Source organism: Lepisma saccharinum, chromosome 16 (assembly GCF_977018435.1).
Source record: "Lepisma saccharinum chromosome 16, izLepSacc3.1, whole genome shotgun sequence".
NCBI lineage: Eukaryota > Metazoa > Arthropoda > Insecta > Zygentoma > Lepismatidae > Lepisma > Lepisma saccharinum.
The window spans coordinates 3,490,148-3,515,695 of NC_139244.1; the positions used below are offsets into that span (position 1 = coordinate 3,490,148).

The 25,548-nt window shown below is 38.3% G+C and overlaps 1 protein-coding gene across 1 annotated transcript in view; it reads left to right on the forward strand.

The window, feature by feature from the left end:
• Window positions 1-3,370: 3,370 nt before the first annotated feature.
• Stip1 (Stress-induced phosphoprotein 1) overlaps window positions 3,371-25,548 on the forward strand; it is a 36,923-nt gene continuing 14,745 nt past the window's right edge. Inside the window, exons 1-4 of the mRNA XM_083137593.1 lie at window positions 3,371-3,508; window positions 19,508-19,717; window positions 22,422-22,711; window positions 24,489-24,669. Coding sequence (XP_082993719.1) covers window positions 3,473-3,508; window positions 19,508-19,717; window positions 22,422-22,711; window positions 24,489-24,669 — 717 coding nt within the window. The 5' untranslated portion in view covers window positions 3,371-3,472. The remainder of the gene's footprint in view (window positions 3,509-19,507; window positions 19,718-22,421; window positions 22,712-24,488; window positions 24,670-25,548) is intronic.

Below are 25,548 nucleotides of genomic sequence, written 5' to 3' on the forward strand. Positions count from 1 at the left end.
CTATCACGGACTGTGAAACGCGGCAATCGTCTCCGATATGGCAAGGCCAAACGACAGCCACGACTCACAGCACAAGACATGGAGCGTCGCGTGTTCTGGGCCAAGATGCACATGGCGTCAGGGGCGCCGACTTGTCAAAATTATTGGAGGGGCTCTGTTCACTGAAATAAATTAATGAATGACTCACTCTCTTCCTTTTTTAAGTTTTGGTCTCAGTGTTCGGAATCTCGTAAAAGCCCATGAATTCCTCAAAATATCAAAATTTTTATTCACAGTTCGAAAGCAGAATATTAATTGTCCATGGATGGATATGTCACAAGTTTCGTCAACCATAATAGCAAAATATTCCCGACTTTTAATATCTGCTACCACGGAGCGCAAAACAGATCTCACTAATATATCAATGATCTCGTTCTGAATGTCATGTGAGAGCCATTTGTAGCCCGAACGTCCCATCCATCCACTACCCAAGTTCATGCATATCGTATTTTGAAACTTTTTTTAGTAAAAATTTTAACAATACTCATAATTACATACTTGGTATATAGTAATATGTCATGTGTTTTGCTGTCTCTGGTCATAGCCCCCCCCCCCCAAAGTTGATGGTTTAGCGGTCTCAGCCCCCCAAATTGATGGTCTAGAACATTTCAAATATGTATTTAAAGTTAAGTTCATGTGGCACAATTCAGAGTAAACTTTACAAGAGAAGCAAAATAATACATTAGATCCTCTTAAGCAAAATCATTTGGGGGGCTCTGCCCCACATCGTTAACATTGGGGGGCTCGAGCCCCCCCAAGCCCCATGGAGTCGGCGCCTATGCATGGCGTGGAAGGAGGAATGGCGGCTGGTAATTTTCAGTGATGAAAAGAAATTCAATTTGGATGGTCCCGATGGCTGGAGAGACTATTGGCATGATCTCCGCAAAGAGGAAAAGATCTTCTCCAAGAGACAACAAGGAGGACAGTCTCTAATGGTGTGGGGTGGGTTTGGTTAATCATGGGAAAACGAATCTCGCCTTTCCCGCAGGCCGTATGAATGTGCTCGGATACCAAAACGTCCTAACGGACAATCTGTTACCATTTCCCAATGGCATTGGTGGCGATCAGTGGCGTTTTCAGCAAAACAACGCCACTATATACACACTGCTGAGTCCACTATCTCCTGGTTTCTTGACAGGAATGAGCATGTCATTGTTTGGCTGCGATTTCCCCTGACTTTAACCCCATGGAAAACCTGTAGGGTCTTCTGTGCCGTTCAGTGTACGCCAATGGAACCCAGTACAACAACGTTCATGACCCGAGGAATGCTATCGTTGCTGCATGGGATGCCCTTGATGCTAATCTATTGAAAACGCTGGTGGACAGCACGTGTGATCGGGTCTTCAAAATGGTGTACTGCCATGGTTCGTGTATTGGCTATTAAAGCAGGTCTGGGATGCCGTTCTTATCATTTTGCAACAGTAAACATGGTCACTTTTGAAGTTCGTTGCTTTGCGCCTTCTTCTTGCCTGCACATGACTTCTGGTCAACACGTTTCCTCTTTCTGTACATTAGGTGAGCATTGTAATGTGCTGTGTGCCTGTACCTGTAACTTAGTAAACGTGTCACACTTACTTTTTGATTCGTTCTTATAATTTTGCAACGCACCTTACAAACAGACGCGATAATCAAATTCTCAATCAAAACAAAAATACATATAAAGTATTGTTGTATTTTTGTACAATCAATATGTAGTTCATATTTTGTCCAGCTATTCAACTTTGACAAAAAATTAGCAACTCTTCTGCTGTGAAGTCGACTCTTCTTAAACATCAGAAATCAGTGGCGTACGCAAGGGGGAGTTACCGGGTTTAAACCCCCCATTGAGCTTTTCAAATATTATGGAAAATGCTGTAGAAAAAATTAAAAATAGCTAATTTATCAGTCAAAGATCTGCAACAGTAATAATAATAATATTAATAATAATAATAATAATAATTTGAATTATTTTTCCCATGCAGCATGAAGAAGAACACAACATTCCAAACACAATCTAAGCAGCCGCAAAGTTCAATTTAGCAATTTTTTTTGCAAAAAGTCGCGCGGTGATTCTCGCGAGAATTTTGAAAATTCCTTGCTTCGTAGCAGTGTGCCGACCTTATTGCAAACGTTCTTCCCGGTTCTGATTTCACATCCCCTTGTGAACTCTCAAGTGATGCTGAGTCTACATTCACATCATTAAATAATGTTGAAGAAGTGCTTTGTGAATCACCTAGAAGTGATAAATGTGTTGGAATGTCTATAAACTTACTTTTCAACAAAAACATAGACTCAGTGGAATTTAGCAACATGTATTCTCGCGCTTCATCATCATCCTGGGCGAGTTCCATAGATAAAGGTAATGTAAATTCCCCCGTGCATATAGCACCGTGCCATGAATGCACACGTAGTGGTGTGGTGGGCCCCAAAGATTCTCGATCTCAAACTATTTTGCAGGTGATGTGATCAGTACCATGATCCGGCAGCCTTCATCCCCCAGGGTTGCTCTCAGGTATTTTGTACAAAGAAGCAAAATAAATGTAATTTTGTTCTATTTCTTTCATAAATAGCAGCTGCATTAGTAGTAATTATTAGTAGGAATTAAACTAATTAATTAATTAATTATAAGAATTATTAATTTATTATTAATTAATTAATTAAAGTATAATAAAACAATGGTAATGTGAATTTGTAGAAAGTTTTCGAAATAACACCCCCCTTGATGAAATCCTGCGTACGCTACTGTCAGAAATACCCACGATTACTTTTAATTTTGGGATTTACGTTTTTGCTTGGCCGTATCTAATCCGACTCAACTCTCACAACTGAGCTGGATAGCAGGTAGTGAAACCTCTTTGTGTTGAGAAGTAGCACATTCGTCTGCTGTAGAGGCTTAAACAAGTAAATATCGCATTGCGCAGAGTGCGTGTGTGAGACAAATGGAGGGTCGCGTTTGCTGGTTGACGATAATATCAAACAATGAAATAAACGTACATAGTCAACGAAGTTAGTAATAAGGTGTGTTTTTCACGTGTATATTGATACACCTGTAGATTAAATTGTATCTTCTGCAAAAATGCTATATAAATTTCTTCTTCGGTGTGAAAGTAGCGCAAATGAGTTGAGTATGTTGGGTAGCATATGCATCCAAAATGGTAGTATCGACAAACAGTTGCGTAACTTTTGGCCGGTCGGCCCATATTGACTCTCTGCCATACGTTCTGATGAGGTCCCTGGTTTATTCACACACATTGTACGTGATCCGGATCCCTCTTTGAACTGAAGGTTCAGTCAAAATGAGGCACAAGGTGGGACAAACTTTTGTCAAAAATTGCGCTAACTAGTACTTAACTCAGTTTCAAGAGTATGGTCGGATTGGATTCGGCTGGAAGTAAACGCAGAACGATCTTCATATATTTTCTTGTTCCTTCCAGAGTTTTCTGTTCACTACAGTATGCCTGGCGTCATGGCTGACGGGAATCATAGTCAGGTAAAGTTTTTTAGAAAATTGATTCATTTTGTAGTAATATGTAACCATTTGTGACGCCGGACCGATCATATAAGTGTTGTATATTTTATATACCTTTTTATTTAGTTCGTAAAAAGTCCACTCTTAAAGTAAATAATTACTTCTAAGTGTATCTTCTTGTATTTCATAAATTTGTTGTCATTGTGTGAATATTTTAGTCACGTTGTAAGAAATTTTGAAAATATAGCCACGAGGTAAATCAAAATACTTGATTTTTTTTAAAAGCAGAATAAATCAGATTTCTTAAAGCAGAATGAGTCTTTAAATGTAATTAAAGTATCACATAATTTAATTACTAATATAGACGACCTTGCGTGATTTATTGTGCGAATTCATGCAGGAAGAGGGAATAAAAATATACAACGAATTGAAATAATAGTAATAACTGCAAGACTGTATCTTGAGTTTTTTTGTTATGTATACGAAATACAGATCGTATAGTAGTTGGTTAATAATGTTGCCAGATAAAAAAGAAAAAAATCGTCACATGGTAACTTCTGCCTGGCACGTGCTTCGCTTTGTATTCGCAGAACATTTGTAAGCTACGGGTTCTTCCAGCTTTTCTTCTCATAAATAATCACGCTATCATTTCCTCTGTGTATGCATCGTAGAAATATGACACATTTTCTGGTGCTTGAGACAACGTTAAGGCATTTGTCGGTGTTGAAACCGTATTTTAAACGATTTCAGTTTGGAGCGATTTTACAATACCGGGAATTTCTCCATTTTGTTTGAAATTCGGCATACTCACTAAATTAGGGCTCCTAATCACGAATCTGAAGTTAAAATTTGGCGCTCACGTGTCAAACTTGCAAAATAAGAGGGTCAGTCATTGCAACCGACAATGCACAATTGCTCGTTATTTATCGCAAGATTTTCAGTTTCGAATACGTAAGGAACGATATATATATATATATATATATATATATATATATATATATATATATATATATATATATATATATATATGACTTTATGATATACAGAACTATGATGCTTGGACAAAAGAAGGAATTTCCTTCTGAACCCAACTTTGCCCTGTTGTGTGTTAGTTTGAATAAGCTGTTTAGGTAAATTTCTCGAAAGGGACAGACTGATTTCATCAAATTTACAGGAGAAATTACTTACTGAATGCAGTTTCTTTATACTTGTGGAAGTTCGGGGAAGTGTTTTCTCGCATCGTTCATTGAATTTTGCCTGTAAATCGTCTACTTTTCGATATAAATGTGTGACCAATGCACGAAAGTTCTTGCATCCATTTACTTCCAGGTGGATGTAGCCTGTGAGATGACGTAATCCCGGTCAGTGTTTCCAAACACGTGTTTTTGTAACTGAAAAAGGTACGTTTCTGCAAATGGTTTGTGGGGCTATGTGTCAATGGTTTGTTGGGCTACGTGGGTATTTTTAGGTGCAGTGGGGTGGAAACACTGCATGCCGAGTACGATAGTGAAACTGTGACCGCCATTTTGCATGTTACCGAAGGCAAAAAGAAACTAAGAAAAGTTACTCGATATGTCGCAAATAGAGATGAAATAAGTGATATGCCACCTTCAGCAATGTTTCTCAATGCAGAATACGTAAGTACGAATATTCAAATTAAATATTAAAAAAAATATGCGTAGCCCCACACACCATTCTTGCATAGCCCCATGAACCATTGACACATAGCTCCACAAACCATTTGCGGAAATGTACCTTCTTCAGTTACAAAAACACGTGTTTGGAAACACTGACCGGGATTACATCAACACACACAGGCTACATCCACCTGGAAGTAAATGGATGCAAGAGCTTTTTGTGCATCGGTCACACATATCGAAAAGTAGATGGGTCATTCCATGTCAAGTGGTCTAGGGCTCCACGCTCGACCATCTCGGATGTGGCTGAAATTTTGTATGTTGAGTACCAAATGTCTCAAACGAAGTTTGGCCAAGTTTTAGATTTTCCAGTGGCATACTTATTGAGATAAAGCCAATTGTTTGACCCCATACCCTGACCACATAACGTACGGTACTGAGATTTCACCAACTTTGAGACCTAATATCTCTATTAATTTTCTTTTATAACAAATGAAACTTAGCTAGCCTGTACAACTTTTTGCGCTCTATTTCATGGTAAAAATAACTATTATTTCTGTGCATGCTGTAGCAAGATAAATTATGTCAAAGTTAGTCAAAAAAATTGACCTTTCAAAAAAACTGAAAGTTTAAAGTTACATAGCTCCTTAAATATTGATGTAATAGATGCCCAATTTGATACATAGTGGCTCTACAAGTTGTTATTTGAAAGTTTGTAATTTCATGACAGTAGCTCTTTCTGTTACTTTACAAAGTTAGTGTAAAGTTGACAATTTTTGTAAAATGGCTAAAAATAGGGTATTTTCAATCCCATATTCCAAAAAAGTATCTTCTAGAAACGTTTTTAAACCACTTTCATCGGGAAGAGCATGTCTTAAACCTTCTAGAAAAGTAGATTTAATTGACTAACGCCAGCATACAATGCCCTAAAAAATGGGCCAAAGTGAGAAGCATTTCCTTATTACAGCTTTCATTTTAATATTCAAATTCTGCCCTTTTATAGGTTAAGACTTCACTTAATGCTTTTTATAGAGAAATTATGAGTATTATATTGCGTTGGTCCATGGTGACATTGTCACTACCAGTTCATGAACATGAACTGGCAGCCCCATCGCCGTAGGGGCCACGCCCGATAGTGGTGCAATACCAGCCACGGGTGGGTTTCTTAGTCAAGGTTCCCAAGCCTTTGATTTGGTTTCTTAATCGAGGTTCCAAAGCCTCAAGTGGGTGTCTGCCTGGATCCCAAGCCAATGATTGAGCAGCTTATCCTAGGTTCTCAAGCCTAAAGTGGGTATCTTATATGGTTCCTAAGCCGATGTCCACAGCTTGATTTCAATTGATAGCAATCTTCACATTCTGTTACATTTATAAGCCACTTCCTTCAGCACATTTTCTGGAAATTGATATTGTCGGCCTGACGATGTGACTGAAGGAGCAGGGAGCATGCAAATGAGATGTTGCTCTGGAATCCAACATATATCCTGCCTTTCTGGCCAATGAAACGAATGAGCAGGACCTGGCGGATGCATGAAATTTACCAAGCATCATTTTCTTCAATTGAAACCTCAACAACATTGCCAGTCCACCATTTGTTGTCATAAATACAGGCAACGTAACAACCAGGGGACAGCTCAGCCAATTTCAAGTGCAAAATAGTGGTATCAGAAATTCTGGCAACAAAATTTATCGTGTCATTGGAAACTTTGCTGACACTAATCGAGTTTAAGCCAACTGGTATGAATTGGTGATGCTCTCTAGTACCAGCTATTGTGCTGCTTTCTCGCCACCGTTCTTCTTGAAACTTTCTGCTCTCTTCAATTTCATCTTTTGTGACAAAAATATATTTAATTCCACTTATGTTTTGATCACAAAAGTCAAAGAGATCTTTTGGCGTCAATATTTGGTCAGATGAAGGTCTCTGGAGACTTGCCCGAGCAGCCAGCCGTTTAGTTGTGCCACCAACCCCATCACAGGGTGATTTTCCATGGCTTGTACCAAAGAAGTTCCATTCAGCCTCGATATTGAAATCATTTTTATGGTTGCATAAACTCACAAAGTTCTTGTAGTTTTTATATTGGGCAGCAGAACCATCACTGAAGTAGTATATTTTGGTAACTTCTGTCCGCGTCACCAAAAATTCGATTAACTTTCGAATAAACACATGTACAGACACTGTATCATGTTGCAATTTATCAGAAATCATGCAATTTATCAGAAATCATGCAACAATTAACAATTTGCCCATATTGTCGACATAATATGCAACGAATGGATGCACGGTGGCCTGTGAATTTTCCCAGTGAAAGCCCTGGGCAGCATCTTGCACTACAAATGAGTAGTTCTCGGCAAAGTCCATCAGAACTATCAATTCTGTTGCTTTTAAGTTAGTCTTCAATGACTTCAAGTAATCACTTTGGTGCTTTGCAACAAAATGATGGCCTGTCAGCTTCCAAATCTTGCTTGAGAGTTTTTCAATAAAGTTTTCCACTGTTAATACATTGGTTTCTAGTGTTTCACGGTCAGTATGAACCCACTGTTTGAATTCAATCGATTCCTCTGCATCCCAGTCATGGAATATTTCTTCTAAGTAAACCATAACTGCATCTTCACCTGGGCAGCTTTGCCAACGGTGCAGCATACAGTCCTTGGCACTCAGATCACATACTGCCTTTTCTATTAGCATTTTGTAGTCATCTTTAATATTAGCACTTTGCATCATGAGCTTAACATTCTGATGTATGGTGCACACACAGATGGAATGCATGCCTGACGCACCAACAGTCGCACACCACTTTGGCCTGAGGTCGCAAAATTTGGAGAAACTGATTTCAGCTCCATATTTATTACGGTATGCCACGTACAGCTCTTTAAGGTTGCACAATATCAACTGCTTCTGCTTTTGAACTTTAATACCACCAATCCGAACTGAAACATAATCTTTTTTGCCAGGACACATCCTGCTAAATTCGTCATCTTCATAGAAACTGCTGACTCTTTCAGCAACTTCCTTTGACAATGGTTTGCCAACCTTTGCATCAGGTAATGTACATATACCTTTTTCTGCCCTAATTTTCCTGGCTGTTTTGACCATGCGTTCGGAAACGCCAAACTTCCTTGCAGTTTCCTTTATTGACCAACTTCTTGGGGCCATAGTCAGCAGCTGAACTTTTCTTGATCTACTGGATATTTCGATTTTAGCTTTCATTTCTTTGATAAGGTCAGTGTAATCATTACACAAACTGCATTCAGCAGAGCGACTAGATTGTGCAATATCATCTGTCATTCCGGAGACGGACATGATTTTTTCTGCTATCACATTTTGTGCACGTTCAATTTTGTGTTTCAAATAGCCAGCTTTGTTTTGGCTGCTTATCCTACGAATTTTCAATGGAGAAGTGCCTAAAGCAGTCAAGCTTTGATCAAGACTATCGGATGCATTTGAATCAAATTCGTCAGAAGAAGAAGTTGCTGTGACTTCAGTCTTAGAAACGTATTCAGCTTTGCACTTGATGCAAATTTTCTGACCTGGCTTTACATTCACTTTGGTCACTTTGTTCAGTTCCTCAGACATGGCTAAAGTGACCTTTAACAAGCCACCTTTGATCATGTGGTTCTGCTTTCCAAACGGATTGCAACACGATTTTTGGCTCATTTCGTATTTGAGGAGGTATTTTCCTTGGTGATGCAAACAGACCAATTCATTGTCCATAAGCTCAACTTCTGATCGTCGAGCAATAAGTAATTTTTCATTTGCTGACAAGCTGCTAACAGAAATTAGCCCGATTTTGTTGGAATAAAATGAACCATGGTGACATTTTGATGACAATTTTTGCCCAACAGTGCATTCGGTTATAGGAGAATCATAATCAATTGCTTCGCTGACGTCCATTTCGAATTAGATCAATTAGCAAATTATATCATACTATAGCTCTTTTCAGTTCTTACGTCGTGCGGTCTAGAAGCTGGCAGGGGAAGTGGGGACCGGGGAACATGCCGCTGACCAACCAGAGAACAGACCACCTAGCGGTGGAGCCGAGAGTTAGGCAGTTGCGGGAGGAAGCTGCAGGCGCTAACTTCGTTCTGCACGTTGCTGTGTTGCCAATTCACCGCGTTGCTGATGGTCTTTTGTTATGAGCGGAATGTAGGAATAACATACGAGGGAGTAATTGTTGTCGCGTCGTGTATTGCCTAACTGCATTGTTTCTTCGATAAACGTGTATGTGGCATGTGATGTTACGTTTATTTGTACTCTCGCTGTTCCATTGTGACGCGAACTGTGCAGCATATTGTTAGGGAAGGCAAAGACAGTCTTGAATCACCGCGCAAACGAATCAAAAGGAACAGTATCACAAAGGCAATCGACGGTTGCGATAAAGATATAACAAGAAGAATTATCCTCGGGTATTATGTAAAGGGTGAATATCCAACACTGAACAAGTTTTCGTTGATTTGCATACATTAATAAGCTTTCAGTGGGGAGTTTCGTCGTTGTGAAGGATACTGAAGTATATGGGGTTCAAGTACAAAAAGAGCAATGACGGTAGACGATTTCTGATGGAGAGAGCCGATATACGAGTTACAGCCAGAATAACGTTTTTGAGAAAAATGCATCTTCTAAAAAATAAGGAACCTTTGCCCTATATAGGTATTTCATTTAGATGAAACGTACATAGATCAGAATTACGCTCCAACGAAAATCTGGCAAAATAAAGAGGGTACAGGGGGTTTAAAAGTGCCCGTGGGTAAAGGTGGGCGCATTATTGTTTGTCACGTAGGTTCCAGTCACACTGGTTTTCTACAGGCATGTAAATTAGTTTTCAGTGGTTTTTGCAGTTTTTAGATACGCTTGACGAAAGGAATATCAAAGATGCAGTGATTGTAATGGACAATGCTAGCTACCATTCGGTACAGTTGGAAAGAATTCCTACAACGTATACCCTTGATATCATACACTTATCGGTATTCTACTGACCACAAGATGGGGATAATACGCATTCTCAGGCCATACACGAACAATGGGACGTCTGTATTTCATGGTTCTTTCGATTTCAACTCTCCTTTCCCGCTACTCTGGCAACGCTGCAGTCTGTCTCTCTAACCAGCCTGTCTCGTTGCGCTGGATAGGTCGTTTCCCCACTCTCCACTTCCCCTGCCAGCTTCTAGAGCGCACGCCGTAACAACTGAAAAGAGCTATAATGGGAATCTAAAAATCTGTATAATAGGTTAAATGTGCTCGTTTATGAACGAAAACTTGTCTAATAATATCAACACATATGAGAAAATCAAGAAATCTAAATAACAGCATGATTGCATTTTGAATTATATTTGTCGCTGTGGCAATGACTTTCAACTTTGGCCCTCTTTTTTTGGCACTAGATGCTGGCGTTAGTCAATCAAATCTCCTTTTCTAGGTGCTTTAAGACATGCTCTTTCCAATGGAAGTGGTTTTCAAACGTTTCTAGAAGATACTTTTCTGCAAAATAGAATTTAAAATACCTCAGTTTTTTACTTTTTACACAAATTGTCAACTTTACACTAACTTTGTAAAGTAACAGAAAGAGCTACCACAATGAAATTATAAACCTTTAAAGGACAACTTGTAGACATGCTATGCATCAAATTTGACATCTATTAAATAATTATTGAAGGAACTATGCAACTTTAAAATTTCAATTTTTTTTAAAAGTCCATTTTTTTGGCCGACTTTGATATAATTTATCTACCTACAGCGTGCACAGAAATATTAGTTATTATTACCATAAAATAGAGCGCATAAAGTTGTACAAGCTAGCTAAGTTTCACTCATTTTAAAAGAATATCAAGAGAGATATTAGGTATCAAAGTTGGTGAAATCTCAGTGTCGTACGTTACGTGGTCAGGGTATGGGGTCAAACAAATGGCTATATCTCAATAAGTATTCTACTGTAGAATCTAAAAGTTTACCAAAGTTCGTTTTAGACATGTGGTACTCTACATACAAAATTTAAGCTAATTCCAAGATGGTCGAGCGTGGCACTTTTCTGAAACTAGACCACTTGACATGGAATGACCCAGATGATTTACTGGCAAAATTCAATGAACGATGCGAGAAAACACTTCCCCGAACTTCCACAAGTATAAAGATACTGCATTTGGTAAGTAATTTCTCCTGTAAATTTTGAAGAAATCAGTTTGTCTGATACGAGAAATTTACCCTTGCATATATCAACGTACTTGACTAGTAACTCTTGATGTGTGCCAACTCTTAAATCGTATTTCTTGAGTTTATTGTAAGTTGATGCTTTAGATGTAATTCGAGTGGCAGTCCTTAATGTTCCGATGCCCCTTCTTTCTTCCTATGCCCGGTAATAGGCTTTTATGCTTGTTTTTGTAGCATTCCAGAGTAATACAAGTCATTGTTCCCCTTGCTCACTTCACGCTCGCAACAATGAAAGCTGGGCCCCGTGGTGGAGTGGTTAGCACATCGTGCTATGACGCCGGGGGTCCTGGGCATGGATGTTTCCGAGTGTCCGTTCATCAATTTCATTATATCATCACTCATCCTCATCTTCGCAAATTAACCAAAAGTGGCACAAAAGCGAAGTGAAATAAACCAAATGAATCGAGCAACAATAAAAAATAAAATGAACGAAAAGAAACAGATAAAATATAACAATAAAACAACTACAACGCAACAGGAGTAAATTGAGAAAGTAACCAAAACGCAAAACACTGTGATAGCAACATTTTTTCGCCCTCGGGACAAGTTGTGTTTGCCTTTTTACCCTCACCTTCCCTTTCCCCTTGTTGGACACCCTGCGGTGGACAAGAAACAGATGTGAAGCCTAGTTTGTACGGTGTGTCCAGTGTTGCCAACCTCCCAATCAGGAAAAGTGTGCTGATTAAACACTTAAATTTTGCTAAATGTAACTAAATTGTGCTCCGATGACTTAGGTCTTAGGTTCCTTTCATGAACCTATTTTAGGGGAGTTGTGATGTGAACATGCATTGTTGTTTAGTTAAACAATATTGGTAATTTCCCCCATTAAATTAGTTACAATTGTTTAACCAATATAATTAGTTTGATATAAGGCTTGAAAAAATTTGAGAAAATTCGATGACTAAGAAAGGCGACAGCTTGTTTTATGTGACCCCAACTTTCTACAAATTTCCTTCAATAAAATGATCCTCATAAACTAAGTAAGGAAAGATAAAGAAAAGATGAAAAGAAGGCGGTGGACCAGATGTGGCTGGATCGGCATGCTACATTTTGTTTGAAACAAATATCTGCTATTTGTTAAAAAAAAAATCACTTTTTCTAAATATATTCCTCTGAATTCAATTTATGTCTCCCAGGAACGCATGTTTGTAGATGATGCTATATTTTATCATTATGCCAAACCCAGGGTGCTTGCTAGGTACCAACAAAGTTCAAATTAAAGTTAGCACAATTATGCTTGGGTTGGCATCACTGCATGAGTCTGGGCTCACTGTGTCCATTTCGGGCGAACGTGCCGTTAAATATAAAAAAAGGAAAGTTAAAAATTGTACTTACGTATGTGAGTATAGTGCTCTTATTGTAGAACGACGTTTCAGAGATTGACTATCTCTTTCCTCAGGTTCGTATAAAAACTAAGTACTTGGCATAGTACTGCGTCAAAAATGTAATATGAGGATTGTGGTTAAGGGTTGGTTAGGGTACATTTAAAATATTAAGTTTTTACTATTAGAAGTACGTAAAAACCAAGCCGTTCCCTAAAAAAACTTGTACAGTAGACCTATTCACAGGTAAAAAAGTTAAAAATCTAAAAAACCTGCATATATCACAATGCAACCTGTAGGTTTGGCCTTTCCTACCCAACTGTGCTTATCTATCCACGTGAAGGTCAGTTCTCCAAGAATGTTTCCCCCTCCCCTTAATTTTCTCGTTTCCCCTTATTACGTCACAAATCCAACGTGAATTCACGTTCCTCTCTTGCAGCTTGCATAACTTCCGGAGTGACGTGGAAACCGATATTGGGTTCAATCTTCCAGGCTTTATCCCATTTTTTGAGGAAATTGATCCACCCTTCTTCCAAATTTCCTTAGTCCCTATTAAGATTATTCTTCCCCCCTACAAATACTCGCTGTTTCATACACGTTTCTTCCTAATTTTCTCCCCTCTTTTCTGATTATCTCTTTTTTTTGCGATTCTATGCCCACTTTCCAAAATGTGTTCTGAGAGACCCGTTTTGCGAACTTTTTCCCTTATGTCCTTTTCATGCTCGCTCCATCTTTTACCCATAGTAAAAGTTATGCTTTCCCGCGTGAATAACCTAGAATGTTATGGGATCAGCTGATGCCCTCGGAGAAGTGGCTCGACATGCGACGGTAGATCCCCTGGCAGGGATGAAAAATTGTGGAAATTATAGTAAGCCCTATGCCCGGTTCGCTCAACCATCTTTAAAACGTTCTTAACGAGTTGATAGTTAACGCACCACTAAAATCTTAGCAGCCTGTTAAACTTTTAATGTTCGCTCAAGCGATTTTGTAGGCCCGTTAACTAACGACATGTTAGAGACGTTTTGCTTTGATGCCTTGCTATTCTCATACTTTGATACGACAAATGCAACGTTTTCATTGGTTGCACCGTGGACAGTAGACTGTGCATAAGCGGATTTGGGCTTTTTTGTATGAAATCCCAGGAACAAAAATAAATAAAGTAATGTGTAACACATAAATATATGTTTAAGAAATGAATGTTAGTTAGGTATTTACGTCCGCACACCGAAAATGTTATGTATTAGGATTAACAGTTACATTGTAATTTCGTAAGTTAGATTTAAATGAGTGCCTACCGACTGCCAATACATGATCATAAATATATAAATAAAAACTACTGTTCTAGGTGAGGGTAATCTGTTTGAAGTTTCATAAATTTAATTATATGAAAATGGCATTGCAAAAGAGGCCTAAAGGTGGAAATAAACGTGTGTTTGCTATAATAATTTTCCTCAACAAGAGAGAACATTTCACGAAATGTACACCATGCATAACTTAACTTACTGTCCCATGGCAATTAAATAATATGTAAATATTTCAAGTCACTTCTATACATATGTGAAGAACGCCACATTTTCTGCAGCCACGAATACAAGCCCCGCCCAATCCACGATTGCAAACAAGAAATCTACTGTTTCCAAATCAATGACAAAAAAAAGAAGGCACGTAAAATGTTTACCAGTATGATTACCGTTCATGCATATGTACAAGGGACGTTTCTGAATGGTTGTGTTTTTGTTTCATACAAATATTTTTCAAAGAAAAAATATATAATACAATACGATATTTTATATTTGATTTATCATAAATGGTAAAAAGGACAAGTACACCGTTAGTCAGTATCCTCACCACTTGTACGAACGTACCGTGCAAAGAATAATTTCCGAATGCGTGGTAGTGTGTTTTACAAACAAATATGCATACTTTTACAATGTCCATGCACGAAACTACATTACCAGAAACAGCTTAGGATTAAGCTTTTTTCTTAATGAAACATACATGTGTAGTACGGTAATACTTTACATTATGTTTGGTTATTCATTATGTGATGAAATTGTAGTCATTCAGAAAATGTAGGCTACCTTGTACATGGAATCGTTGATTAATATGATATTTTACATTTGATTTATCATAACTGGTAAAAAAGCACAAAAAAAACAAGTGCACTGTTAGACAGTACCATTATCATTTGTACGTATGTACAAGGAAAAATTTCCGAACGGATGGTAGTGTGTTACTCAAACAAATATGTATACTCTTACAATTTCCATGCACGAAACTGCTTAGGACCTGAAGCTTTTTTCCTTAATGAAACATACATGTGTAGTACGGTTTTTTACAATATGTTTGGTTATTCATTATGTGATGAAATTGTAGTCATTCAGAAAATGTACCTTGTACATGGAACGGTTGATTAATATGATATTTTACATTTAATTTATCATAACTGGTAAAAAATATAAAAAGTTCACTCAGACAATATCGTTACCACTTGTACGTATGTACAAGGAATAATTTCCGAATGGATGGTAGTGTGTTTTATGTCACTGCACAATGTCCATGCACGAAACTTTATACCTGAAACTGCTTAGGACCTCAAGCTTTTTTCCTTAATGAAACAACATATGTAAGCTATAGGTAACACTTTACTATACCTGAGACAGATTTCTTCAAATTTACAGGATAAAGTATTTACGCAAATCATTTTCTGTAGCGTTGTTCATGTTCGGGAATGTAATTTTGATTCATTTTAATGCGATTGCATGTGGTTTTGTATGAAAATCTATTTCCGACGTGCTATTGCTGCTGCCGCCATTTGCTTCCTGCATGAGAGCACAATACGCTCTCGTATTGTCCGTATATGCAAAATTGAACGAAATGAGTGCTAATGGAACCAAACCTAACAGGCCTAACCTTACCTAGTAGGCATACCTCGTCCCCGTGATGGTTTGTGGGGCTATCGTGAATTTTTGGGCTAACGTCAATGGTTTTTCTGGCTCAAGGAACGATCAACGGTAAGCTATCGCCATGTTGTGTATGGAAATAAACAAGAACAATAAGTACTCGTAAATGTAAGAAATATACATTACTTTCCTAACAAATTAAATTATTTCACGTAAATAAGTGTTCCGGAATGCAGAATAGTACGTTAGCAATGTAAAAAGGTGCGAAAGAAATGATTCCCAGGTGTCTCAGGTATAGTAAAGTAGTACCCAATTTTTAAGTGCTCTTTCAATTTGATATGAATAGGATATAATTTCCATTTGCACCGTTATATGTCAGCCCATTTTCAATACACTGCATAATAATTGTTTTGATTTTGTGATTATATTAAGACTCACATTATATTAAACAACATGATTTATTCTACAGTACTTACATACAGGTACGAGCTAAATAAGTAAATAGGTTAGGCAGGTTTTCCTTCTGAACTTGGTTAGGTTAGGCAGGTTTTCTTTATTTCTGTACTTGGTTAGGTTAGGCAGGTTTTCTTTATTTCTGTACTTGGTTAGGTTAGGCAGGTCAGGTTTGGTGCTTTTAGCATCTCCAGTTTGCTACAGCTGTCCCTAGTCGCTTGTGATTCAGAATATAGAATGATGAACATTTGTGTCGAGCATTCTCGTCACTGCAAAATCATTTTTTCCCATTATGTTAATTGGAGTAGGTGGATAATAATTTGAAAAGTTCGAAGGAACAATTCCCTACTACTTTGAAAGATTACATGCTACATTGTGTAATGTCACAAATTTATTTTACATTAAATGAGAGTACAGGACGTGTATTGCCTATTTCTAGGACAGTTGCTTCATTTTAATTTTATCTCTTACGTTTTCTGACATTTTTCAGTTTAAAAAACAACATAAAATTGGAATGGTAGTTATAAGCAGACATAAGCATAAACACAAGAAACCACAATTTCCTTCAGTTTCTATGTGATCCACTGGAAAACGGCGTGGACCACTACACCGAATATTTTGGTGAATAACTTCACCTTATACAAATTGAAATATGTAAAAGGTTACATTATTTTTAAAAGTCATGCGATATTTTGTGTTTATGGTTACAGTGCATTGAAGGTTGAAGCCCAATATGCATTTTAAAAACATCAAGTTAACTATAAGCATATATTTATGGCTAGACAGGCAAAATTAATAAAATTTGAATAATGTGTGATGATGATGATGCCATTATTGACAAAACTTTAAAAAGTACTGATTTGCAGTACGAATTTATAATACGAAATGGGAAAATAATTTTTGCTGTAGAAAGAAATCGAACTAGTGTATGTTTTGCGATGGTATGCAAATAATGTGTTCAAATCGGTTTGGGATAACCTTTCAACACAACAGCTGGCATACGCAATATCACCATCTTATTTGCGACACAACACAACGCGCTGTTAAGCACTTTAATGAAGCAAAAGAGTGCCTTTAGATTTAACGACGGAGGTCTGTTAGCCTTAACGAAGGTTGGAGAAATGCCTCAATGTGCTAATGTAGCGTTAACTTAATTTAACGCTTCTTTAAAATTTAACGCGCGTTGAGCGAACCTGCCACTAGAATTTTAGTTTTCTTGTATTAAGGCGTCGTTTAATGAAATTGTAAGTAATAAAATAATCCGTAATAACCAAATATATTAGGGTAGGCCCAGCCTCCGGGCCTCTTATGATGCTTCGCCACTGTATATTAGTACACATTATATTAGATTGCACTACTTATTATCATAAGATTTTTTAGGTGAAGGGAAAATTTGAGTGGAGAAAAGGAAATTGTGGCAACACTGGTGCCAGTGTCTCTAGTTTGTCATTGTAAAATCTGTAAGGGAAAGTTCTCAGTGCGTATATCACCGTGCAATGAAGGCACATTTAGGGAATGGGGGGGGGGGGGCAGGTAGGGCCCCACTCATTCTTGATGTCAACCATTCTGGAGGTGATGTGGTAAGTAGCATGCTCCAGCCACCTTTAACCCCCCTCCCCCAGTGTTGCCCGCAGGTACCCATTGATTTGAGGTTGTTTGAGCCCCGAGAAGGGTGGAGAAGGCCGGGAACAAATCTGACTAGATCACCCACCCTGGGAATCAAACGCAGGTCTCCTGCATGCCAGTGAGACGCCGTACCATCTAGACCATTGCAGCTTGTTGGGGAAGCCTGTAATTTTCATTTTTTCGCAAGGTTTCAGAAATCTTGGTGCTATACAGATCACATTTCCAACTTGCGACTGGGGAAACAACAAATCAGCAATTAGTTGAATTCTCTTTGACTGGCATTGTGCATTTTCGTGTCTGAAGTACCAAAAGTTGCGGGAGTGTGACCAGGTCATGCAAGGTTCTGCACTAGGATATTAGTAGCAATAATAATGATATCAATACATATCGTGAATGAACAGCATGAGATTCTATAATGGTATACAAATGACACCTCTCAGAGCATGGGAAAATGTTAAAATTTGTAGTCAAAACCGAACTCTGAACTTACTTTTGAAATATAGAATCAGGAATCTATTTCTTTATTTCGAATACTCGGTTAAAAAAAATGTATATGAGTGTACAAGGATAAACTATACAAAAGAATTAATCAATTCAAATTGCTCTGTCAAAATGAACATACAATGCCACTGACAAAGATACACAAATATATCACCTCGAGACAACGGTCTCAACAAGGATTGAGGGTTCTAGCCCCGACAACAAGAATTCAAATAAATTTGTCTGCACAGAAATCCTCAACAACTGTCAGGGCGAAAACGAGTTGCATGAAGAAACGAAAGGGCCGTAGGGTGTATTGCACCCTACTTGAGTCCCTCGCATGAATCACACCCCAAGGAGCACTAAGGCACATGAGACGTATGTATACTTCTAATAGCAAGTGAAAGATGGTTCAGAATCTGGGCCGACTGACCCATATTTGCTCTTTTTATTGTCACAGACTACTAGTATCAGAATTTGAATTATACATGTAAAACCATTAGCCTAATGTGTAATAACAAAATGCCCAAAAGAGACAGGAACTGGACAAAATTATGGGTATGATTTTACAGTACCAGACAATTCCTCGATTTCTTTCATATTTCACATACTCACTACTTTAGACCTCTTAATCACGAATCTGCAGTGAAAATTTGGCGCTCAGGTATGGAACTTGGAAAATGTGTAGAAGGTTGCGATTTTACAATACAACAAAAGGCATAATTTCGTTAATAATTCGAATACTCACTAATTATGGAGTCCTGATGACGTACGTATCTGTAGTTAAGATTTGGTGGTCACGTGTAGAAGTTGTAAAATAAAGTTGTGAATAACTATGCTGATTCTCGATACATAAACAATGATGGGAGTCATTTTTGTCACATGAACAAGTGACGTTCGCAATTCGTTATGTTGCGTTCAGTACACAAAGTTGCTAAAGTGTTGTGCGATAAGTGATGAGACCCTAAGTTGTTCATGTGAGAAAGATGGCATCTTTTGAATGAAGGAAGTAATGTCCATTTTTCCATAAGTTTTCCTTTGGAAAAAGCCATTTTTGTTAGTTTCGGTTGGGTAAATATTAATAATACCGGGGTATTCATTCATATTTCGCATACTCACTAATTTAGGACACTTGATCACGAATCTGTGGTTGAAATTTGTCGCTCAGGTGCTACGAAACTGACATTTTTTTAAGGTGCCTGGTTGCAATTAGCATTAAACCCCTCTAACGATGCACAGGTAGCCCCACAAACCATGCACGGTCAGGTTAGGTTAGGCATAGTTAAAATTTATTTTTATAATAGTAAATTTTTGCCTTGAAGTTTTGGTAAATTCACATTCGGAACATGTTGTTACGGTACAGAACGACATTGAATGATGATTGGTGCTTTGTGTCGCAGGTGTCTGCTCTGAAGGATAAGGGAAATGCTGCCCTGCAAGCAGGCAACTTGGACGATGCTATCAAATACTACACGGAGGCCATCACCGTAGATAGCTCTAACCACGTGCTGTTCAGCAACCGCTCCGCAGCATATGCCAAAGCGGGGAAGTACTCGGATGCCTTGAGGGATGCCGAGAAGACTGTGCAGTTGAAGCCCGATTGGCCAAAGGTAGGAATTGGAGACTCTTTAATCGTTATCTGCTGTTTTGTAGTCTTCATTGGTAAAATGTTGTATGGGTGGGTTTTCAATTTATTGTAAATTACTGGTGATCATTATGAATGTTATGAGACAAAGTGGCAGAGTCATCACTCACTGTATGTTTGTTCTGCATCAGGTACAATGGTACTGAATATTGTGATTTTGTGTTTGTATACAATAGGGATGGTCTGAAATGATATTTTGGCCAATGCAGTAATGATATAAGATTTACTGATCTGATATAAAATTCCTTGGGAATATCCATGGCCTCATATTGTCTTCTTGTTTAATATCTAAGAAAGTAAAAGTTATAATATACAAAAGTTATTTTGATTGTAGTATTTGAAAATAAGATCATTAGGAAAATATTTGGACCTAAAAGGGATGAGGAGACAGGTGAGTGGAGAAGGTTACATAATTTAGAACTACATAATTTGTATTCATGTCCAGATATTATTAGAATAATTAAATCAAGAAGACTTAGGTGGGCAGGCCATGTGGCACGAATGGGAGAGGAAAGAGGAGTTTACGGGATTCTTGTTGGGAAACCTGATGGTAAGAGACCCTGTAGGAAGGTCAAGACGAAGATGGAGGGATAGTGTTGAGAAGGACCTAAAGGAAATCGGTAGGGATGGAAAAGAGTATATAGATCTTGCTCAGGATAGGGACAGATGGAAGGCCTGTGTTGCTGCAGCCATGAACCTTCGGGTTTAAGAAGGCTAGAGAGTGAGTGAGTTAGGTAGATATAAAATTCCAAATGGTCTTTGAAGAACGTGAATGGTTCATTGACATCTGTAAAAAAATGCATGTTGCAAGATTAAATGGAAATAAAGCTGCATATCTAGAGTTACTTTCAAGAAAAGTAGGAAATGAACATTATATGTTTACATCCATAAAAGAACTATAGCAAAATGGCAGAACATTGCATTAAATTAAGAGAGATTTAAAGGTAGATAAAATTATTGGTAAATTTGCAGAAAACTGATACACCAGTATGCTTGTAATGGTCTATACTGATATACTACTGATTAATCTGTCCCATTCCTAGTATAGAATATGTAAATTGTACAGCGAACAGCAAATATTATAGCAGGCAAATTGCCCATTGCCATTTTCATTCTGTTTAGCATGCTGTGCTTTAAGAAATTGAAATCTGTTGATGCAAAGTAGATGTTGTCCTTTTTGTTTTGATTCATGATTAGCACATTGTGCTAAACAGACTGCCTACTAATACTTTTGCAGTTGGGTGTACTAAAAGGATGTGTCAAATATAGTATATCAAGTAGATTTCTACTTGTAGAGTTTTCATAAGTTAGTTGTATTTGATCGTAGACTCATTGTTGGGCAACACATATTTTCAAGTGCCTATTTCCCTCAGGAGAAAATGGTCTTTGGGCCTGCCGAAGCCTTTGTTGAATTGTCATTTACTGAAGAATCGCTGAAGCTCTTGGGTCTTCAGAGGGCAAGAAACCACTACTCTTGGTCTTGAAAATTACAGAAAGATGTTTTGAAACTCACTTGATCATTGTTGCAGCCATGAAGCAGTTATGTAAATAACAGCTGATACGTTACATAAATTTGAGCTGCCTGCAATCTGTCCTGTAATTTCAGAGGACTTTTTCATCATCAGATATGTTCCAAACAATTTTTGCACGTGTTTTAAAATACAGGGTGTCCCATAGGAGAAAAATGCGTAGAATTAAAGAGTTTATTCAAAATGTCCACCATCGTATCACATACAGTTGAAGATGAAATCTCCCCTCCTGCATAATTTTATGGATTAGTCAGAAATTCGCTGACGTGGCTGCACAGTACTCTTTAAGATGAATGCAGCTCTGGGCCTTCACTGGGGAAAACTGCTTGGAAAAGTACTGCATATTTTTTTTTAAAAAAAGGAGGTACTTCGGATGTGATGAAAAATGTAGAAATACGTATAACTAACCACCTCATGTAGCTTAGCGAAAAGTTATAACTGAAACTGTGGAGGGGATTGGGGTAGGGTCTTGGTGTTGTAAGCTCTGGGCCTTCACATATAGAAATCCCAGCCCGCGCATGATTAAAATAATCTCTAAATGAACCAATAAAAACCCATCTTAGCGTTGCTTCCTCCAGCAACACAATATATTATTTCGACTTTGTAATTACGTCCACATTGAAATTCCAGAAGTGTCTGATTCTTTATTTCATTACAATTTTTACATACTTGTCATCTTCAAATATCTACGTGATATACAAACAACAACTTTGTAGTCGTTCTGCTAATAAATACTAATAAGAAGTAATCACAATAATCACTACAATACCGAGGTGTATAAATTGTGATGTAACAGTTATGTGGGTTTGGAAAAAGCTACTGAATTATTGAATTGATAATAGCCTATCAGTTACGTAATGATGCGATTTTTTCTTGTGATCCACTTTTATACTCATAGGCTAATCGGGACTAAACCTACAGTTTAAAGTGGAGTCCGAACCAGTGTGCATTGTGCTTCCACCAGGGGAGGTGGCAGTAGAAGCCAGAACCTCTTCATTATAAGGAGACAATGTTATGCCATTGGAGAAGTAAAATATACAGAAAGAACTTACAGGAAAATTGTCATTTTATCACCACATTTAAGAGGGTGTATTGCCAGAGACAAATATTTGAGACATAGAAGTTTATTTTTTCTTCCAGGGCTACTCTAGGAAGGGAGCAGCACTAGCTTACCTCGGTCGCTATGATGACGCTGTTGATGCCTATGAAAGTGGTCTGCGTTACGATGCCAACAATGCTCAGCTGAAAGATGCATTGGCGGAAGTCAGGGCCCAGAGGGGTTCCAGAGGAGGAAAGGGAGTGCCCAATCCCTTCTGTTCCCCAGATATTTTCGTCAGACTTCGTGCTGACCCTAGAACAAGGGCTTACCTTGATGATCCTGAGTACGTGAAATTGCTTCAGGATCTTCAGACCAATCCAAACAGCTTAGGGTAAGTACTGTTACATCATTGGAAGTTTTTATTGTGAAGTTATTATATACGTATGTGTATTTGTAAAATTGTAGTCATCATCCTTCGCCGTTTCCTGCCTCTGGCTGTGTCGGCATTGTAGAGACTGGCTATTTTTTTTAGATGTTTCTTCTTAAGCTTTTTACATGCTGAAGTTTAGACATACAATTTTTTTTAAAGTTTGACCAATTTTGGAACCCTTAGTAATTTTTAATGTCTTAAAAAAATTGGTTAATGTTGAAGACTAATATCAAATTATGTTAGCCAGACATCAGATTACCAGGTGTGCCGGTTAATAATTCTTAATTGATCCAAAAGAAAACAAGTGTATCTGGGGAGAAAGGTAACATGCTTTATTCAAAGTATGCACCATCGCTAACTATACATTGTGCCCATCTGCCCGTGAAATTGTGGATGCCCTTCCAGAAAAATCGTTCACATTTTGAGGTGATCCAGTCAACAACCCATTGTTCGATATCTTCGTAATTGTTGAAGTGTTGCTGGGAATGTGAGTGAGACATCGATGAAAACAAGTGGTAGTCTGAAGGGGCTAAGTCTGGTGAGTATTGCAGGTGAGGCAAGAATTCCCGGCCAAGTGCAGAAATGGTGTGTCTGACGCCTTTCGCTGTGTGTGATGAGGCGTTGTCGTGCTACAAATTCACTTTTCCAGTGTCTTGTTGCCCAGTCTGGGCACTTTTCGATCAAATCATGGTTCAAATTGATGAGTTGTTGACGGTAGCGAACGGCATTCACTGTTTCACCTGGTTTCAGAAGCTCATGGTACACCACACCCTTCTGATCCCACCAAATGCACCAGCATTGTCTTCCTTCCGAAGCGATTCGGTTTTACGGTCGATGTTCAAGGTTGTCCTGGGTCAACCCATGACTTTTTGCCTTTTTGGTTCCCGAAGTAGATCCATTTTTCATCCCCAGTCACTATCTGATGCAAGAAATACTTTCTTTCATGCCGAGAAAGCAACACTTCAGACATCGTTTTTCGCTTTTCCATTTGTCTGTCGTTCAGATGACGTGGGACCTATTTTCCTGCCTTCTGGATCTTTCCCATGGTGTGAAGACTATCAGATACCTGATTATGGCACGTACCTCGCACTCGGTGGGAGACTTTATGCATGCAGCCATGTTTCCCATACTACAGTTCTCTCACCACTGACTCCACACAACTACGCTTTCGCCAGGTTATGGCTAGGTGTTACTCCACCACTCCTGCGGAAGCACATCCTGCTCTGACCACTCGTGCCATCTTGGGGCACTTTCGGAACTTACTTTCTGGATGCACCTCGTATATATATTGTTTTAACCATTCAACCTGTGTTGTACGTAGTCTGAGCTCTAAATTTCTGTTATTGTTCGGTGAGTAAAGAGAAAAATGTTTTCAATTTCAACATGTTTGTTAGACTAGAGTAAATTAATCTTTTACGTTTACGGAAGCATAAAAGAGAGCTTCTTAAAGTACTCTATGTTAGCAAAAAATATGAATATAAGCTGGGTGCAAACCCTACCGGCGCCTATGCTTACGGGTCCCATGAAGTGTAATGTCCTTCAAGGTGGGTCCCGGACTGAAAAAGGTCTAGAACCACTTCTCTAGAAGGAATTCTAAGCTGATGTAATTTTTCAGATTTTGTAATGTTAGTGGTTTTTCAGGAGGTTAGGAAAATTTGATTAGAAGTAGTTTTTCTTCACAGCTTGTATGTAACTTTTTGAACAAGCCGTTTTTAAAATTTGCTACTTTCTGCTGCAGAACTAAATTAAGCGACACGAGGGTGCTCACCACGTTGAGCGTGTTGCTCGGGGTTAACCTGGAAACAGCAGGGGATGAGGAGATGGAGGTCGACCCCTCTCCCCCACCCAGGAGCTCCCCGAAGAAGGAGCAGAAGAAAGAAGAAAAGGAAGCAGAAGATTTGACAGATGAGAAGAAGCAAGTAAGTTTGGTTTTACCTACTACAAATACAACCAAGTTCTATTCTCGTTCTTTCACTAGCAACTCGAGAAGAGTAAGGATCCACTTCCTGACTCGGAATTTTACCTTTTAGGCTCTTGTTATTAAATGCGAATTCATTATTTAAAAAAAAAGTCTAAAGTTATTGATTTTCGTGTTTTATTACTTCGACTTGCAAGAAAAAATGTTAAATTCCTCATGAAAATAATAGGTGTTTGACATGCGTCAACAAACTTACAAAGTCTTTCACCCACAGTCAACAAAGAATACTCCTCCCTACCGTTTCTCTTTTTTATACAACCTATGCAGCCATTCTGCATCTATAGCTTCAGTATTTCCTCAACAGATGCCAGTCTTAGAATACAGAGGGCTTACCTTTAATTCAAATTCCAAGAGGATACTAAAGAATCAGAATTATCAAAAATTCGAATTAACAGAAACATGCATTATTAATAAAAATCAATAAATCGAAACTGCTGTACTACATTATGCACAAAAATAATGAACATGCCATGGAACTTACTTTCAAATTTGCCGTATTTTGTGCATGGTCCTATAGTGCAAGCCAAGAACAATTAAGCTACCAGAACACAGAAAACACATGTAAGTATGTACACTATGTTAACACACCCAATCACGTGCACAAATAACAACATTAGCCACCTGTTCTCGCTTAAAGACGTTCTCCACTATTAGGGTTAGGGGAGTGCACCCTGAGTGTGAAACATATGTGGGCTCGCTGTAACCGATGCAGCGATACAAGTCATTTAGGGTTACCAGGCGTCCTGTTTTACCTGGGCTAATCCTTTTCGAGTCCTAAAAATGTTCCGGGCAAATTTTTAGGAAAATTTGGAAATGTTCT